This window comes from Homarus americanus, unplaced genomic scaffold (genome assembly GCF_018991925.1).
Source record: "Homarus americanus isolate GMGI-L3 unplaced genomic scaffold, GMGI_Hamer_2.0 scaffold22250, whole genome shotgun sequence".
NCBI classification, from domain to species: Eukaryota; Metazoa; Arthropoda; class Malacostraca; order Decapoda; family Nephropidae; genus Homarus; species Homarus americanus.
The window spans coordinates 2,569,967-2,590,034 of NW_024741189.1; the positions used below are offsets into that span (position 1 = coordinate 2,569,967).

At 41.1% G+C, this 20,068-nt stretch overlaps 2 protein-coding genes across 8 annotated transcripts in view; both read right to left on the bottom strand.

Moving 5' to 3' along the window:
• Positions 1 to 16,155, bottom strand: part of LOC121875635 (histone-lysine N-methyltransferase 2D-like) — a 55,025-nt gene extending 38,870 nt beyond the window's left edge. For 2 of the 6 annotated variants that reach the window (XM_042380246.1, XM_042380245.1), the window contains exon 1: positions 16,108 to 16,155. Coding sequence is in view for 3 of the 6 variants with exons in the window: in XM_042380242.1 (XP_042236176.1) it covers positions 9,920 to 10,249 (330 nt within the window). In the remaining 3 variants the exon portion in view is untranslated. Of the gene's footprint in view, positions 1 to 9,919; positions 13,411 to 16,107 lie in introns of those variants that run through there. The other 4 variants (XM_042380244.1, XM_042380243.1, XM_042380242.1 and 1 more) reach the window with 3 other exon arrangements.
• A 487-nt stretch (positions 16,156 to 16,642) lies between these two features.
• Positions 16,643 to 20,068, bottom strand: part of LOC121875638 (activating signal cointegrator 1 complex subunit 2 homolog) — a 29,656-nt gene continuing 26,230 nt past the window's right edge. For both annotated transcript variants that reach the window (XM_042380248.1, XM_042380249.1), the window contains exon 3: positions 16,643 to 16,861. The gene's annotated coding sequence lies outside the window, so the exon portion shown is untranslated. The remainder of the gene's footprint in view (positions 16,862 to 20,068) is intronic.

Consider the following 20,068-nt stretch of genomic DNA (forward strand, 5'->3'; position numbering starts at 1 on the left):
AATAAAGGCTTCACTCTACACTTGAACACAACATACTGTACTGTACAGCAATATCTATAAATATATACAGGGTGACGACTTTGATCTCACCCAACTTATAACAAAAGAGTGGATCACACAGTCAATAAACAACATAACTTAACAAATACTGTACAACAAACCCTTCAAGACCATACTTCTATTAAGTGAGACCAGGGCAGGATTTTCACCCAATGTAACTGTATATTTTCAGTCTTTTGGCTGCCAAGCTCTTTCAATAAACCGTTAATTATTATTATTATTATTATTATTATTATATGTACGTAAGGGGGACCCTCCCTCACTACCCCCTACACTACAGTCAACAATGTAGAAAGTCATACGAACTTTTGCACTAATACAATTTCATTGAATACAATAATATAACTTCAATGAATAAAATACTGGATAGTATATATTTGGTGTACAGTAAAGCCTTCCTTTGTGTCCACCATTAAAACACAGAATATACTACATCACCTGCCATGATACCTGTCTTCAATAGGGTGTACAGTAAAGCCTTCCTTTGTGTACACCATTAAAACACACAATATACTACATCACCTGCCACGATACCTGTCTTCAATAGGGTGTACAGTAAAGCCTTCCTTTGTGTACACCATTAAAACACAGAATATACTACATCACCTGCCACGATACCTGTCTTCAATAGGGTGTAGAGTAAAGCCTTCCTTTGTGTACACCATTAAAACACACAATATACTATATCACCTGCCATGATACCTGTCTTCAATAGGGTGTAGAGTAAAGCCTTCCTTTGTGTACACCATTAAAACACACAATATACTACATCACCTGCCATGATACCTGTCTTCAATAGGGTGTACAGTAAAGCCTTCCTTTGTGTACAACATTAAAACACACAATATACTACATCACCTGCCATGATACCTGTCTTCAATAGGTACTGTATCTCCAGCTACCACACAGTATATACCTAAACACTGCATTATACATTAATGTCTCCTCTAAATCTGCATCAAATAAAAATATAAATTATATTTTAATAATTTTGTTATATGCAAAATTCTTTAAAATATATTAAGACAAGTAATTAAACATGTTAATATTCCCCCAATATATTACACCAATAGTATATTGATTAATGTTTTGTTTAACACCTCAGTAAGATAATGTCATGAAGGTGTTCAAATATGCTGCCTTATAGTATACAGTGAACCTTCACCCAACGTGGGTTTGTCCAGCGTGCTTTGGACTATAGATGTTTAAATATATGTCACCAAACAATGTGGCCAACACACAAAATTTAAATATAAGTGGGTTAACCCCCATGGCCCGGTTAATGTTCCAGAACGTGCACCTTTTCGTGGCATTGTTTGAATGCCCGGTGCGGGTTATTACGTTCCAGTGTGACTATTTGCCTGTCACGCCACATGCTCAGCCACAGGGAAGCTTCCTGAGTGTAAGTAACTATTTTGTTTGTTTCATTTTCATTGTTTGTCCATTTTATAACATTGTATCAAAGTAATATTGCTAAAAGTAGTGTACAGTAGTTGTATTGTAGTACTACTGGAAAATATTGCTATGATTATGTTATAAATGTATTTATTTGTGAAATAATTATTCCGATAATTATTTATATGCATTACTTGCTCTACCAAACACAAAGATAGCCGGACAGCTGGCGACAGAGTGCGTGTGTCGCCGAGCACTTTTTATGAAAATTAATGCAAATAAAATATTCCATCTGAATTATTTTTCGAAAATAAGTACAGGCATCCCCCGTTACGGAACCCCGGGTTGAGGAATTTCGCTCTTACGGAATTTGTAAATTATGACCAATAATTTCGCGATATGGCCCGTAAATCTGCCATTATGGAAATTGGGGTAAATTTTAACAATTAAAAAAAAAATCTATATAAAATTAAAAAATAAATAAATTATAATTTGTTTGGTGTGGATTTCTTGGTGTTTGCTACCGCCAAGCGGAGTCAGTCCATTGTTTACATCTGGTGTGGGCACATGTTTCTCGCCCCAGCAGTTGGATTTAACTTTTACAAACATACAGTAAGTACAATACAGTGCATTACCCTTATTCAAGATGACTGGAAAGAGGCCATCAAGTGGAAGTGACTGCAGTAGTGCAAAAAGAAGCCGCAAAGGCGTAGGGGTTAACAACGTGCCGTCTCCGCCCTCCGCTCCGTCACGTGGCAGTTGGAGATGCCCATCAAGCATCCGCCTCTCGTCTCTCGGTCTCGCTTACGTGCTCGTACCGCCAACATTGTACTAAAGCAGTTTTGGAACTTTTGTGTTGCTTTGTGTGTTTACCCTTGTAGTATGGCCCTCAAACACAGAGATGATGCTAGTGGTGGCAGCACACACAAGAAAAGTAGAAAAGCGATGACATTAGCCAAAAAATAAAGATCTTAGATCGGCTACATGATGGAGTGTGTGTATAGTAACACTCGCCCATGAGAACTCTGTAAATGAATCCACCATACTTAAAATTCGTAGTCGTGAGGACAAAAGGCATGCAAGTGTGAAAGCATCTGCTTCTCTTAGTGCTAAGGTGGCTCAAGTACCAAGGAGGGATTAGTACTTAGAAAAAACAGAAAACTATCAAATGTTTGGATTAGTGGATAAGTGGATGAGAAAGAATCTGTTGTCGATGGCGTAGCAATACGTGAGAAATCACGTAGCTTGTATGTTCATGTTGTGAAAACTGAAGGGGCAGGGAATGATGATGTGACTATGACTGATTTCCCAGCAAGCAAAGGCTGGCTTGAATGATTTAAATGTGACTTTGCTTAACATAATGTGAAGCTTCAGGGAGAGGACAAAGGATATGCCCTGGAGCAAGTGTTTAACACTGATGAGACCGGCCTCTTTAATAAATGTATGGGTAACAAAACCTACATTACACAGACCCAAATACATGCTCCATGGTTTAAAGCTTTCAGAGACAAGCTGCCATTGTTATTTTGTGGTAATGCAGCCAGTGATTTTAAGTACAAATTCCTGCAGGTATTCCGTTCGGAAAATCCTCGGACGTTAAAAGGTAAAATTAAGCCTCATTTACCTGTTGTTTGGAAGTCCAATAAAAAGGCCTGGGTGGCTAGGGTGCTCTTTAATGATTGGTTAGAGCATCATTTTGTGCATGAGGTCAAAGAATACCTCATGAAGAAGAATTTTGGCTCAGAGGTGTTGCTGTTGTTGGATAACACCCCAAGCCATGATGTAGAAGCACTTCAGTTCACATATCCCAATACCACTGTTATGGGCTTGCCCCCCCCCCCCAATACCACTGTTATGGGTTAATACCACTGTTATGGGCTTGCCCCAATACCACTGTTATGGGCTTGCCCCCAATACCACTGTTATGGTCTTGCCCCCCCCAAATACCACTGTTATGGTCTTGCCCCTCAATACCACTTCAATTCTACAACCAATGGTTCAAGGCATCATGAAGACATTTAACCCTTTCACCGCGTGTCACGCACTGTGAAATGGTTAAGCAATATTACACGAGGAATGTCTATAGGCGAGCCACTGAAGCAATAGATGCTGGTGCATATGAAACACTGATGGAATTCTGGAAGGCATTTAACATCAAAGACTGCCTTGACATTATAAAGATGTCTTGGGATGAAGTGAAGCCTTCCACCATGAACACTTGCTGGTACCAACTTTGGCCTGAAATTGTTCACGATTTCAGGGGATTTCCGACGCTTGACAAGGAAATCGCAGAAATTGTGAAACTTGCAAAGGAAATTGGAGGTGAGGGTTTGATGCCATGCAGAAAGAGGAGGTGAATTAACTGTTGGACTCACATTTTCAAGAACCAACAAATGAGGAGCTTGAAGAGCTTATATCAGATGACAATAAAGGTGATGATGATGACTTGGAACCCAGAAAACCTAAATTAACAATTATGATGACCTCTGAAATCCTCCTAATGAACTTGGCGAGTTGTGTTTCGACATAGATCCAATAATGGAGAGAAATTTAAAGTTCAAAAGAGCCCTTGATGATCTTTGTGTAACACATAGAATTTTTAAAAGATTTGCATAGAAAAGCAAACAACAGAAAATAACAGGCTTCTTCTCGAAGCTGCGGTCACCCCATCAACATCATCTGCCGATCTGGAGCCTAAAGCCGATGATCCTGATGATACACCGGCTTAATTAATAAAATTCATTCCAGTTTCAACATCATCGAAGTCTTCTTCATCAATCACCATCATCAGAAAGCTTCACAACATCATCATAGTTATGCTACAATCATCTAACCATGGATCAGCGAGTACAGTAATATAATTTTATAATGTTTATCATTAATATCTGTAATTGTTTATGGTATGTTAGTTCTATTATTAACATATTTGTGCACTAGGTAAATGTTTAAAAGGTATGATGCATTTCACGTGACGAGAGTCCATACACGGCCACGGTCCCGCCACGCCCATTTTTCCCATAAGAAGTTAAGTCTGCCCAATACGATTTTGCCCAACAAGCAGTTTTCAAGGAACCTAACCCCTGCGTTGATCGAGGGTTCACTGTACTCATTATTTGGCAACTTGATAGCATGAGTACACAGCCTCATCACTCAGCTACTTGTTTATACTGTAAAGTACTGTAATTATATCCACCTGTATATTTGTAATTAATAAAAATACTAATGGACACACACACGCAGAGTAGGGTCGGGATATATCGCGACTTTATATAACGATTTTTTTTATATAATGGCTACCAAAATTATTGACATTTTCCTATATATATAGCGATAATTTTTTATTTCGCGAGGGAAATCGGGCAAGAAATGTGTCAAATGTATCGCCATGGCAAACAAATGCGTTATTTGCTCACCAGAGGCGCCACCGTGGCAGCTCACTCACACTCGCCCGTGTTTTCTTCTTTCCTTGTGGTTATCAGCATATATATATATACATATACGACCAACTTGACTTACGACCGCCCCAGTCGTACCAAAATAATTTCAAATTACGTATTTTCGAGTCTTGACGTTAGTGATTGCCCTGTGTACTGACAACATTTTCGTTTGTAATTCACTTTAAAATGGCTGGCAAGCTTAAAAGTGAGAGTTTTGTGGTACTGAGAAGAAAGAGAGACACCCATTTTAGATTTTCTATGTTTTATTTAAGCATTTTCGACTTAAGACCTGGTTTTGGGTCCCTAACCCCATCTTAAGTCGAGTAGTGGTTGTGTGTGTATGTATATATATATATATATATATATATATATATATATATATATATATATATATATATATATATATATATATATATATATATATATATATATATATATATATATATATATATATATATATATATATATATATATATATATATATATATATATATATATATATATATATATATATATATATATATATATATATTCCTGGTGGGAATTATTAGCTAGTAGTACTCAAAATATCGAAACTTCGAGATCTCTCCAGAGCTTCAAAAAGGTGGTATTCCTGAAACAAGATCAGGGCAAGAAGGTCATCGTGAATGGCGTCGTACACCCCATGACTGTTCTTGAATACGGCCCTACCACTGATGATGGCCACCGCCCCTACAGCTGACTACCACTGATGATGGCCACCGCCCCTACAGCTAACTACCACTGATGATGGCCACCGCCCCTACAGCTAACTACCACTGACGATGGCCACCATCCCTACAGCTAACTACCATGGCCACAGTCCCTACAGCTAACTACCATGGTCACAGTCCCTATAGCTAACTACCATGGTCACAGTCCCTACAGCTAACTACCATGGCCACAGTCCCTACAGCTAACTACCATGGTCACAATAGCCACCATACAGGCTAACTACCATGGCCACCATCCCTACAGCTAACTACCATGGCCACAGTCCCTACAGCTAACTACCATGGTCACAGTCCCTATAGCTAACTACCATGGTCACAGTCCCTACAGCTAACTACCATGGCCACAGTCCCTACAGCTAACTACCATGGTCACAGTCCCTATAGCTAACTACCATGGTCACAGTCCCTACAGCTAACTACCATGGCCACCAACTAAGGACTATGTAAACTTGATCAAAATGTTGTCAACCTACTGTACTTTATCATGGGTCTTACAGCTGAATATTTTATCCTTTAATTAATGTTCTATGAAATACTATCATCACTGATTGTCTTCTAATTAGCTCATTTGTGTTATGATGATGTGCTCAACTGATGCTTCTAATCTTCACTATTTTCCTACACCATTATCTTCCTATTAGAACACCTACTCTTAGTCTCTAACTCATCTCCGTGCTGTTAAATAACATGGCTACTGTAGTCTCCTAAATGAATGGCCCTCTTAGACTGGGGTATCAAACACCACTTAAACAAGAGGTGAGCTATTTTGTTAACCCAAATTAACATACAACTATGTTACAGCATCCATTAGAATATTCATATATGTGTCAGTAGGATTACAAATACTTTTTCTCACCCCATTACCACATTCTTATACCCAAAGTTACTTATGAAAGTGAATTTACACCTGTTGTGTCTTAACAACAGGTGTAAAGCTTTGGTCCCTGACATAACCTTTGTGTTGCAGTCTACCTTCAATAAATGTTTCGACTTTCTGCTGTACAGTACAGTCAATAAGAATCCCTGTATGTATTGTTTTCTTTACAGAAACTTTTTACTTATATCAATGTTCTTGATGACTAACAATAATTTGTATAAACAACTTGATGGCAACTAATACAACTTGGAGTACTTAACATCAATGTCAATTTTGTGTACCGGGTAGGTTCATTTTTTCAACTCAAAATCTTTAACAATCAGCCGAGTAAAATATGCAGCAAATTCATACGCAAACAAAATTTAATTTTAGTAAACAGAGGAGTGTGTGTGTATATATGTGTATATATATATGTATATATATATGTATATATATATATATATATATATATATATATATATATATATATATATATATATATATATATATATACACACATGTTATATATACAATATAGATTATAGATATATATATATAGTTAACCAAAATTTTAACGAAACCATTGTTTCAATGGGATTTTGGGTAATGGTTCCAGCTCACCGAAAATTATATACAAAGTAAAAAAAATGCAGTAAAGTACACTTACTTTGAGGTGAGTATGTAGAAGGTTCCTGGTTGATGATGATGATGGGAGATGGGGTGGAGGAGAAGGGAGAAGAAGGAAGTGGGGAGTGGAGGAGGAAAGAGGAAAAGGAGAAGAGAGGAAGTGGGGGTGGAGGAGAAAGGGAGAGAAAGAAGGGTGGAGGAGGGAGAAGAAGGAGGGGTGGAGGAGAAGGGAGAAAGAGAAAGAAGGAAGTGGGGGTGGAGGAGAAGGGAGAAAGAGAAGGAAGAGTGGGGGTGGAGGAGAGGAGAGAGGTGGGGTGGAAGAAGGGGAGAAGGAAGTGGGGGTGGAGGAGAAGGGAGAAGAGAAAGGAAGTGGGGGTGGAGGGAAGGAGAAGAAAGGAAGTGGGGTGGAGGAGGGAGGAAGGAAGTGGGGGTGGAATAGGGAAGAGAAGGGAAAGAAGGGGGTGGAGGAGGTGGGAAAGAGAGAAGGAGAAGGAGTGGGGGTGGGAGAAGAGAAGAGAAGGAAGTGGGGGTGGAGGAGAAGGGAAGAAGAGAAGGAAGTGGGGGTGGAGGAGAAGGAGGAGAAGGAGAAGAAGGAAAGAGGAAGGGGGTGGAGGAGAAGAGGAGAAGAAGGAAAAGGAAGGGGTGGGAGGAGAAGGGAGAAGAAGAGGAAGTGGAGGAGAAGGGAGAAGAGGGAAGTGGGGGAGGAGGAGAAGGAGAGAAGAGAAGGAAGTGGGGTGGAGGAGAAGGGAGAAGAGAAGAAGGAAGTGGGGGTGGAGAAGGAGAGAAGAGAAGGAAGTGGGGTGGAGGAGAAGGGAGAAGAGAAGAAGAGGGGGTGGGAGGTGGGGGGTGGAAGAGAAGGGAGAAGAGAAGGAAGTGGGGTGGAGGAGAAGGGAGAAGAGAGAAGAGGAGAAGGGAGAAGAGAAGGAAGTGGGGGTGGGGGAGAAAGGGAGAAGAGAAGGAAGTGGGAGGGAGGAGAAGGGAGAGAGAGAAGGAAGTGGGGTGGAAGAGAAGGAGAAGAGAAGGAAGTGGGGGTGGAGGAGAAGAGAAGAGAAGGAAGGGTGGAGGAGAAGGAAGGAAGGAGAGTGGGGGTGGAAGAGAAGGAGAAGAGAAGAGAGGAGAAGGGAGAGAGAGGGGGGGTGGAGGAGAAGGGAGAAGAGAAGGAAGTGGGGGTGGAGGAGAAGGGAGAAGAGAAGGAAGTGGGGGTGGAGGAGAAGGGAGAAGAGAAGGAAGTGGGGGTGGAGGAGAAATCACCCCATGCTTGATGCCGTCATTTCACCCATAAAATTTTAAGTTCACTTGGTGTAATTCAAGATTAAAGATTATTTTCTTTAAATCAACACTGCACTGCACTATATATTGTCAATATGTTAAATAAATTTCAGAATGACCAATAATTGTACTGTAAAAATGTAAAAATACTCTGTGTTCAAGAGAGCCACAAGCAAGATGTTTCCTCCACTGAACAGAGACACAAACTGAGGCCTTGGTGGGTGAGTTAAGTGGCTGATGGGCACACCAAAAACTAGTTCCCTGTACTGCAATTATGTGAAATAAGTGTTAAAATTACTAAAAATTTTAATATAAAACTTGGAAAATTATTGAATAGTACAACCTTCTTGATATTTACTCCAATTTTAACGAATGTAAGCCCTAGAACCGATTTCTGTATTGGCGGACTAATCTTCCAGCTGGTGAGCAAGCCAAAGCATGTCGAAACATTTTTGTAAGAATTTCGTTAACCAAATTTTTGTTTGCTAACCGAAATGAAGATTCTTATGGAAGGTAATTCGTTAACCGAGGCATTCATTAACCGAGGGATCACTGTATATACAAATAAATCACTGTAGGTGTACAATATGAAAGCAAGCAACATACACGAAGGCATTATAAAACTATGCTTCATGTTATCAGAAGAGAAACCCATCTGAGAGTTTTTCTATACTGTACACACTGTTGCCCATCACACAGTTCTGGGGCCATGATATACTCCCATCAACAGTTGGACTGGAACAACAATAATAATGACTTGTTGACACATTATGAGGGAAAAACTACTTGACACAATCCTACACCATTATGACCTCAGTCTCTACTTATTGCACCTCAAGTGAGCCACAATGTTGCTGGCACCCTTAACTCTTATCTTTGAAACTCTTAAGTATGTATGGGTGCCAGTAGTATACCATATAAATAAACTTGTAATAAAAATTAAGCACAAAAAAGCTACCTGCTCCATACCTCATCTTGGTATAAGTTCTGAAAAGAAGACGAATCAAGAGGAATTAATGCTCTTTACATCATGTGGTCATGAAGAGAAATGATCATCTACACTGTATAAATATTTTACTCTTTTTTACATGTAATAAATGTGAAAGTTTCAAGTTATGGAAGGTTTTCACAAAAAATTCTCCTTAAGCAACATTCAAAGCCTGAAGAATATTTAATTTTTTTGTAATGATCATGATGTATGCCTTTATTGTATTCACTGGACCATAATAATCAGCTGGTAAAGGGTAAGGTGCTTTGACTAGATATAATTGTGTCTCAGACTTAAAAAAGTAAACGGACTTCTGGAAAAAAGAGCGAGAGGTGCAATGATAAGCCGAACACACTGGTGAGGGTTGTCACGTGGAACCGCACAATAAGAGCATTATGAGTATCACATAAATAAAGACTGAACAACATGGAGAGCTATACTGTACAGTACAACATGGGAGAGGGATGGGGACCACAACAGCCATGGTGGGTGGGTGGGTGCAACAATTAGCGCAGCCGGGTGCTGTTAGTCTCACCTGCAGTAGTAGTGGTCGCCTGAGTGGCTGTGGCGGCAGCATTGGGCCATGAGGGCCGGATGGACCATGGGGGCCATGGGGGCCATGAGGGCCGGGTGGACCCATGGACGGTGGCCCTGTGGGCAGGTGTGGGTGGCCCCCGGGGGGACCATGACCCATGTGTGGAGGTAGGCGAGGCCCACCCATCACCACTGAGGGTCCTGGACCCATCATGGCTGGGTGGTGTGGGCCGGGCCGCATCATGGGTGGCGGTGGTGGCCCCCCGACCCCCATGGGGGAGCCCACACTGCCTGCCATGGGTCCCCTCACCATCAAACCCTCACTCACCATCACCTGGGAGGTAACCCACCACCATTACCACCACCTTCACCACCACCACTGTCAACTGCCAGACCCACACAGTAAACCAACTTCTACACAATAGACAGACTTTCTCACTGTGATTTTTGATCAAGTATGAATGATGTTTCAGTAAGTCTTGGAAACAAAGATTACATCACTTGGAAAAAATTGGAATGAAGTTATTTTCTGTGTGTCTGAAAGTAGAATACTCAAAACTACTGCAGTCCTTACATATCCTGGTTAATAAGAACACTACACAATCATGCCTTAGTATCATCTAATACTGTTAATCTTTATAGACTGAGTAAATGCATTATCACAAAGCATAATTCATAGTAAAGAGGTTACTTAACTGCTAGGAGTAAAGGATCTTAATACATTATAGCATGGCATTCCTACAACTTAAGAAAAAGGGGCTCAAAAACCTGAGAAAAGATATACAGGACCATAGTAGCCACACATGTTTCCAACAATCTTAAGTCATCATATACTGTACTGAAGAAGGGGACTTGAGCGTCCCTCGCACAGTCTTAATGAAGTTTCCACAATACAGCTAAAATGCATTTATGTAACAACGGCAGTCAGAAGAAACAGATACTTTTATCAAGTCTTATTTATGCAATCAATCCTCTCACTGTTATTAGTATCTTCATATTTGGTGAAATTTTAATTCTAATCATTTTGTGGAATCCTTAATTCATACTTCCCAAAATCTTAGAAATAAGTATATAAGTATTTTAAAAGTTCAATTATCTAAATGAGGATGAAATCAGATTTTGGTACAGATTAGATGTATGTGCAAACTCTTATAGTAGTATATATGACAAAATTATCATATACTGTATCTTATTAATCTCTCTGTTCATAATATTTCTACCAAGACTACACATCTTATATAATGTAAGGAATATACACGGCACCAAGATTATAATTTATCTTCCCATCCTTGAAGACTAAACATTCCTCTATTATATCTGTGTACAGTATCTTGTACTATGGTCTGACAGGTAATGTTGGTGTAGGGGAATTCTTGCCTTAATGAGTGGTCCAGCATGGCATGTGGTGGGAATCTGTCATATTGAGTGTGTCTGGTACTTAAAAGGTCACTTTGGCTTGATGTAAGTGGCATGGCAGGGAACTAGTCTCATGTGGTGTTGTACACAGTGTGCAGGAGGTACTGTATATAAGGTTATCTTGACTGTCAGGTCTAACAACACATCAGAGGGACTGTGAACACTTCCACAGGGGAACTAAATTAGTGACAAAGGATACCCTTGTTGTCATGACTAAAGAAATACTGGCAACAATGTACAACCCAGTGGCATGATGAGTGAACAATTTATAGGGGCATCAAGAGACAAACCTCAGAGCTATGATTAATATAAGAGACAAGAATTTATACTATCATTCAGAAGACTTTGGAGAAGGGTCTTTGGAGAAGACTTTGGAGAAGACTTTGGAGAAGGGTCTTTGGGATTTTACAGTATTTTATATTGTGATACTGAACTATGGTGCACATTACAAACTATGAACACTCACACACTGGTGGAATACATTTTTTTTATACCAAAATGTCAAAATGAATAATCAAAATTTATAGTGTGGAAAAACACACACACACAGCTTTGTCACACAAGTCCTACATATATGGTGGCATTATGGTGCAACTTCAAGTGGGTGAGCACTTCACAAGAGAAAAAACAAGAGTGATTGCATGACTGCTACATTACTGTTGATTGGGTTAATCCGACTGTGGTTCAATGTAGCTCACATAATGTAGGCAACACTATTATAATAAATGTCCATAAACTAAATATGATATCAAAGTATAGCACAAAGTCCTTCAATTTACATAAGAGTTACTCAAGAGGTGTTCAACTGCAGGTCATCTCAACTGAACAGAATACCATAAAGGTTAAGAGACATCTTTGAGACATTTCATAGCCAGTTTTTAAGAAGATGTGGCATACACGATATATTTTCCAGGCAAATGAGCCCATTACTACTAGACCCAAGACGAAAGGCAACATTGAGAAGCAGAGCATTCTTAATTGCTTGTGTTTATCAAGACCAGCTGAGAGCATAATTCTGTGTTAACTGTCATCTTATCCTCTACACATAGAGATGTTTAGCTAGTTTGTCACAACACACACACACTCATACATAACCTGTGTCAGTAGCATCCATAAACCATCTCACTCTCTGTGGATAATGTTAGAGTCATACAACAGGCTGCACCACACACTCACTCTTTACAATAACAAAACACATTTATTCTTCACCTGATAAAAACTCCTCAGTTAAGTGCCAGGCATTCCAAACAATTAGTTTGAATATCAGCTCAACTAACAGACAGTTCCATATAATAATGTGAACCACTTAATGCCTCTCACATTTCCCAATATAAATGCTTCTTTATCCTATGCTAAACTTAACTGGATTTTGTGGCTAAGTGTTCCATAGCTGTCTCAATCAACACAAACAAGGGTGTGGGGTTAATATAAAAAAGTGAATCACTTACTAGAGTCTACCGTCCATCAAGCTATCTTCCTCAGCATCATCATCCCAGTAATAATATAAAAAGAAGAGGGTATACCAAAAGTCAACCACAACACCATAACTCTCTGCTGATGCAAAACACATTGAGACTTATTACCATATCAAAAGATTTAACTTTAAAGGATTCACCATGGATTTTCTTTAGTATACATGTATAGGTAGATGAAAGTGTGCCAGTCCTTGGGCATGCAGAGAACACCATCCCACCCTCACTGGCGAGAAGTGAAGCCTCGCGATAGCAAATGGTGTTTTACACATAAAAAGCATTATGATAAAAACAAAATACCATCCATTTAACCACAAACAAACAGCAGAAGCTATATATTTCTCACCACTTATGAGGCTAATGTTTATACAGTACTGTCTCTCATGATGCAGAGTAACTCATCCAGGTGTACACATGGGGCACGAGAGAAGTACATTACCATAACAGTTACAACCCTTGTCTGTGGTTCACCTCAAACTCCTAAGCAGCTCACAAAATTATACGATTTCTGTTTTTTTTCTTGTGCTGTGTTAACAACAGTGGTGTTCCTCTCTCCTACTCTTGCTAGCTCTTTCTGTAAGGAATTGTCAACACACACACACACACACACACACACACACACACACACACACACACACACACACACACACACACACACACACACACACACACACACACACACACACACACACACACACACACACACACACACACACACACACACACACACACACACACACACACACACACACACACACACACACACACACACACACACACACACACACACACACACACACACACACACACACACACACACACACACACACACACACACACACACACACACACACACACACACACACACACACACACACACACACACACACACACACACACACACACACACACACACACACACACACACACACACACACACACACACACACACACACACACACACACACACACACACACACACACACACACACACACACACACACACACACACACACACACACACACACACACACACACACACACACACACACACACACACACACACACACACACACACACACACACACACACACACACACACACACACACACACACACACACACACACACACACACACACACACACACACACACACACACACACACACACACACACACACACACACACACACACACACACACACACACACACACACACACACACACACACACACACACACACACACACACACACACACACACACACACACACACACACACACACACACACACACACACACACACACACACACACACACACACACACACACACACACACACACACACACACACACACACACACACACACACACACACACACACACACACACACACACACACACACACACACACACACACACACACACACACACACACACACACACACACACACACACACACACACACACACACACACACACACACACACACACACACACACACACACACACACACACACACACACACACACACACACACACACACACACACACACACACACACACACACACACACACACACACACACACACACACACACACACACACACACACACACACACACACACACACACACACACACACACACACACACACACACACACACACACACACACACACACACACACACACACACACACACACACACACACACACACACACACACACACACACACACACACACACACACACACACACACACACACACACACACACACACACACACACACACACACACACACACACACACACACACACACACACACACACACACACACACACACACACACACACACACACACACACACACACACACACACACACACACACACACACACACACACACACACACACACACACACACACACACACACACACACACACACACACACACACACACACACACACACACACACACACACACACACACACACACACACACACACACACACACACACACACACACACACACACACACACACACACACACACACACACACACACACACACACACACACACACACACACACACACACACACACACACACACACACACACACACACACACACACACACACACACACACACACACACACACACACACACACACACACACACACACACACACACACACACACACACACACACACACACACACACACACACACACACACACACACACACACACACACACACACACACACACACACACACACACACACACACACACACACACACACACACACACACACACACACACACACACACACACACACACACACACACACACACACACACACACACACACACACACACACACACACACACACACACACACACACACACACACACACACACACACACACACACACACACACACACACACACACACACACACACACACACACACACACACACACACACACACACACACACACACACACACACACACACACACACACACACACACACACACACACACACACACACACACACACACACACACACACACACAATAATTACTGACATTATTAAAGTCATCCCTAAGACAAGGGTGTTTAGAGGACCTACTGGGACCTCTCTCATTTCTTGCATCACAATATGAGCACATTTATATAACCACAGTTTCATTCCTTGCTCAGTGTACAGGAAGCCACCTCTCATTTTCTGTGTATCACCTTCTACTAAACCCCTGAGTGCAGTGTGAAAGTTGTACAAATGAACCCTGTAGATAACATTAAATGTACGTGTACGTATAACTGAAGAGACACTTCCCTTCCTCATTCCCCCACAGGATATGAACTAGATATCACAGAAATATCCCTTGGATATAGGAAATAGCAGGTTACACTTCGCAAAAATGAACATGTTCTCTCTAACAACTAATACTGTTATTTAGTCCAAACTTGCACATAAGAAACTGCATGATGCCCTGTAACCCATCAAGGAGTAATGTTTCAGGTAACATTTAAACCCATTACTTATTTCTTCAGCACCTGATTATTATTATTACACATCAGATTTTGCCACTAAAGCTTAAATCCACTCTGTAAAATACAAAAAAGCACAACAAACAAATCCTCATGCAGATAAGGGCAGTTTTAGATAAACAGGCTCCGATAATAGAGACAAGGGCAAACAAGAAAAATGATGAAAAGAATAACCATCCCTGCACCAGGCAACATCCTGCCAACCACAACAAGGAAAGCTTCTCAAGGCCTCATCATGCCAAATTTATTTTACCTGGGATCTAGGGTAAGGAGGAGGAGGGTGGCCAGGCACGGCGGTGGCGGAGCTACGGACGGAGCATTCCTGCCCTGGCCGAGCATTCTTAGTCACCCAATACCCTGAAAACACCAATCTTAAATAATAAGGCTGCCCATAAACATTGTTTTTTTTTTCATAACCATAAGACATTTCTGACAAACGCACTTACGACAAAATTCTATCAGTGTCCGAACACATGCATAGATCCTCGGGCCGACACTTACTTGGGGTAGCTTGAGTCATGTGTGGTGCCATTTGTGGCTGAGCCGGTTGTTGTTGAGGAGATGAGCTCATGGTCAAACGAACTGGGCCCATTATTACCCAGGCGGAGGTCCAGCGGGGGGTCCCGACGAGGGGCCCATCGGAACCATGGTAGTAAGCGAAGGCATACTTGAACATTCACTGTTATTGACTGGACTTGGGCCAGATGGAGTCATGCTTCTACGCTACTGACGCCTTGGTGCTGTACTGCACACCTCTGCCCAAAGCGTCTTTGCTGCATTAAGTGGCAGCGAAGGATGGGTGAGGCTGCTGTGCTCGAGGTCCACCGTCTAAGGTCACATTACTAACAGGGGGGTTCACAGGTCCTTGGCCAGGTGCCATGGTAGGTCGCTGGTGGGAGTGAGGACCAGAGGATGGTGGACCTACGGGTATCTCACCTGACACCATAATCCTATCTCTCTGTTGACCTCGGGGTCCTGCCATCTCTCTGTATCTTTCTCTTCTCCGCCTGTAGGAATAAATTCGCTTGAATGTGGCGAGTCATTATATAAATATCACAACACCTCTGTTTATCAAGACTGAGAGCAGTTATTTAAATGATAACACAACTTTCTACATTTCTACCATTCCCCAAGTGTGACTTATAGGGCAGGGTTCAAACACATAACAATTTCAAACAGTGGAATGAAAAAAATTCTACATTTCTACATCATTCCATCTCAGATTATAAATTTTAACATTATCAAGAGTAAATAAATCAAGAACTGAGTGTGTTTCACCAGAATATACTGCGCAAGGTAACTACATATAAAAAGACCCCAAATTTTCAACTTAAAATTTATATTTTTGCCTTTACAGCACAGGACCCTGCCAGAGAAGACGCACTACCAATCAGAGACCACCAACTGCACGTAAGCAACGCAGCTTAAACTCTTAAGCAAATGTTAATAACAAGCAATACTTATCATTTGAGGTGTTCTGTGGAACAATGACTACTCCGCCATGAGAGATTTCTGGGTAACCAGACGACTTTCTCAAACCCGGAAAAATTCCTCATCCCAGAATCTTTCCGTTACTGGGAAAAGTTTCCGATTGTCTAAACTAGACATCTTGCACACTCAGACACTAGCCCACTTCCCCCAGAACATTTCTGCGTTGGGGACGCTTTCCTGAGTCTAAACTAACGGAGTCTGTAAATAAGTTCTAATTAAAGAAACCCATTTCTTTTACCATAACCAGAAAGCTTATCTAAAAGTTTGCTAACAAATGTATCTGAAAACCAAAAATCTATAAGATAAAGGCGGAATGAAGTTGTGTGTTACAGCAAAGAGGGGTATTTCACCACATGGAGCCATGTGGGGATTAGTGAGTCTCATAATACTGACCTTCTGATGGAATGTCAGGTCAAATTTCTTGGGTGGGATTAGTGGGTCTCTGGCCTGAAGATGTCTTGAATAAAAAACAAAATTTGAAATATTTTAAGGAGATTGTGATAAGTATAATGAGCAGAGTTGTAACCCTTCAACATTAAAAGCAATAATATTATAAAATATGGGAGCAGAAGAAAGGTGTGGGTAATTAGAGATAAAGGAAAGAGTGTCAAGCGCCCCTCATAGACCGGAGCCCAGAGGGTTTTATTCATGCAAAAAGACGCCAAAAATGTTTGGTCCCATTCAGAAGGCCCTCACCCGACATTCTAAAAATGGATTGCTGCTGGTCTGGGATGTGGCTTTACCCCTGAAAGTGATAAAAGTGGCATATTTAATGGAAAAGCACCAAGGATAAAAATCAAAGTGTCAAACCTTTCCTTGTGGTCCACTGAGTGTGAAATAACCAATGGCAGCAATTTTACCAGTGGCTTTCCCCCGCCAGTAACACCCAATCTTGCACTATCCCTTAATTTCAATGACAACTAATGACTACTGAATAAGTCACCCAATGAACCTGACTCCCCAGTACATTTTCAGTGAAAACGTCTGTTTACATTTTTTTGAGGAAGGCCTATGTATCAATAAAACTAAAGGAAATAACTCAATAAAGGCACACTGGTCTGAATTATTTACTTATAGAGAAGTTTCACTCATTGGATTTGGGGCCATCCAAAATACAAGAAAAATATAAACAATAGATATAAATCTTTACATTTTTCTTATATCTCAGTGTGCACCTGGGACAACTATGATGTCAACACTGGAACACACTGCACTCAATGGTGGGAATTTGCGAACAGAATGAAGTTACACCAGAGAACGGGCCCAGTTTAAGCTGACCCCAACCACTGATGTGATAGAGATTGCTTATCTCCATCCAAAGGGCCTCAATTACATATGGCTGCTTCAGCCCCTTTACCCAGAAGGCCAATCTTCACTTTCTCATTTTCCAGTTCAGGCAGATGATCTTCCTCAAACTGTGATCACATACATGGACCCTATCTCCCCAGCCACACCAATGAAGAACGAGGGTACAGGGAACTATGGTGCGTTTCACTCAAAAGTGGCAGAGGAAACAAAACTAGAAATATGGCATCATAACATATGATCTCCAGTGTAGCCCTAGTGTATACCCCATTCAAGCTCTATAAACTCCAGCTTTAGATAAACCCATCATATTATGGGAAATTCCATCTTGGAGCGAGCCGTGTCGTGGTCATTTCCCTGGCTGACTCCAGGATTGAGTACCTTCTCACTGATGCAGTATCTTGCCGAGGGGTCATTTACTTGATTCAAGGAAGGTAAATTTTACAACATATGTACCAAATCCACCAAATTATTACGGTGATGGAACGAGATCTTCTAAGTTCCTTCATTCAATAACAGATGAGGAGGTAACGCTATAATAAGAAATGAGGTCCAACAGTAATTTAATCACAAATATTGTGAAACTGTTGTTGAGAATCTCTAATCTAGAATCTCAAGAACAGATATGAAGGCTTCTCCACCATGTCATCAACAGACAGTATGAAAGAACAAATAGCCATTGGCCTGCTATATATAATTCTCATTAACAGGGTGTATCGAGAGGTGTACACAATCAACAACAATGCTGGACTACTACATCCATACTCCTCCAAGTGTGATTGAAGTGGCATTTCACTTTGAACTGCCCTAAGAAGTTCTCTCTTTCTCCACAAACTCAGATAAATTTATCCCCATACCCGCTAGATTCTGCAAGCTGGTGCACTCTCCATTTGAAGAACAAGTAAATCCTATGCAAGATACGCAGCTGACTTAGACCTTAGATAAACAGAAACTGTGAGTGCCTTCAGAAGGTGGTCAGTCACTCTCAATCATGGTCCTGTCAGAGCTCCATCAAATGGTTGGTCTCCAAGTTGGAGAGGAACCAACAAATCAGCTAAATAAATGGAAAATTCAGCGTGACAATGCTGACATGGATGCCCTTGCCAAGAGCTTCAGCTGTTCTTGCAACCCATTTGCACCAGATTCTCCAGCTTCCCTTATTCATGTGTCATCACTTGGGAAAGCAAAGGACTTAAGCAGATAAATCTCTTCTTGACACATCGGTATGTGTGAAACTTTGACTAAAATTTGAAGGTGAATGTGCACTCGATAGTACACGATTTCTTGAGTATAGTGCCAAGAATCAAGAAGCTGAATTTTGCTGCAGAGAATGTAAATGAGACAAAATCTACATTCCAGAGAGAAAATACAGCTAAAGGAATAAGGGACATCTTTGGAAGAATCTTGGTTGTTGCAAC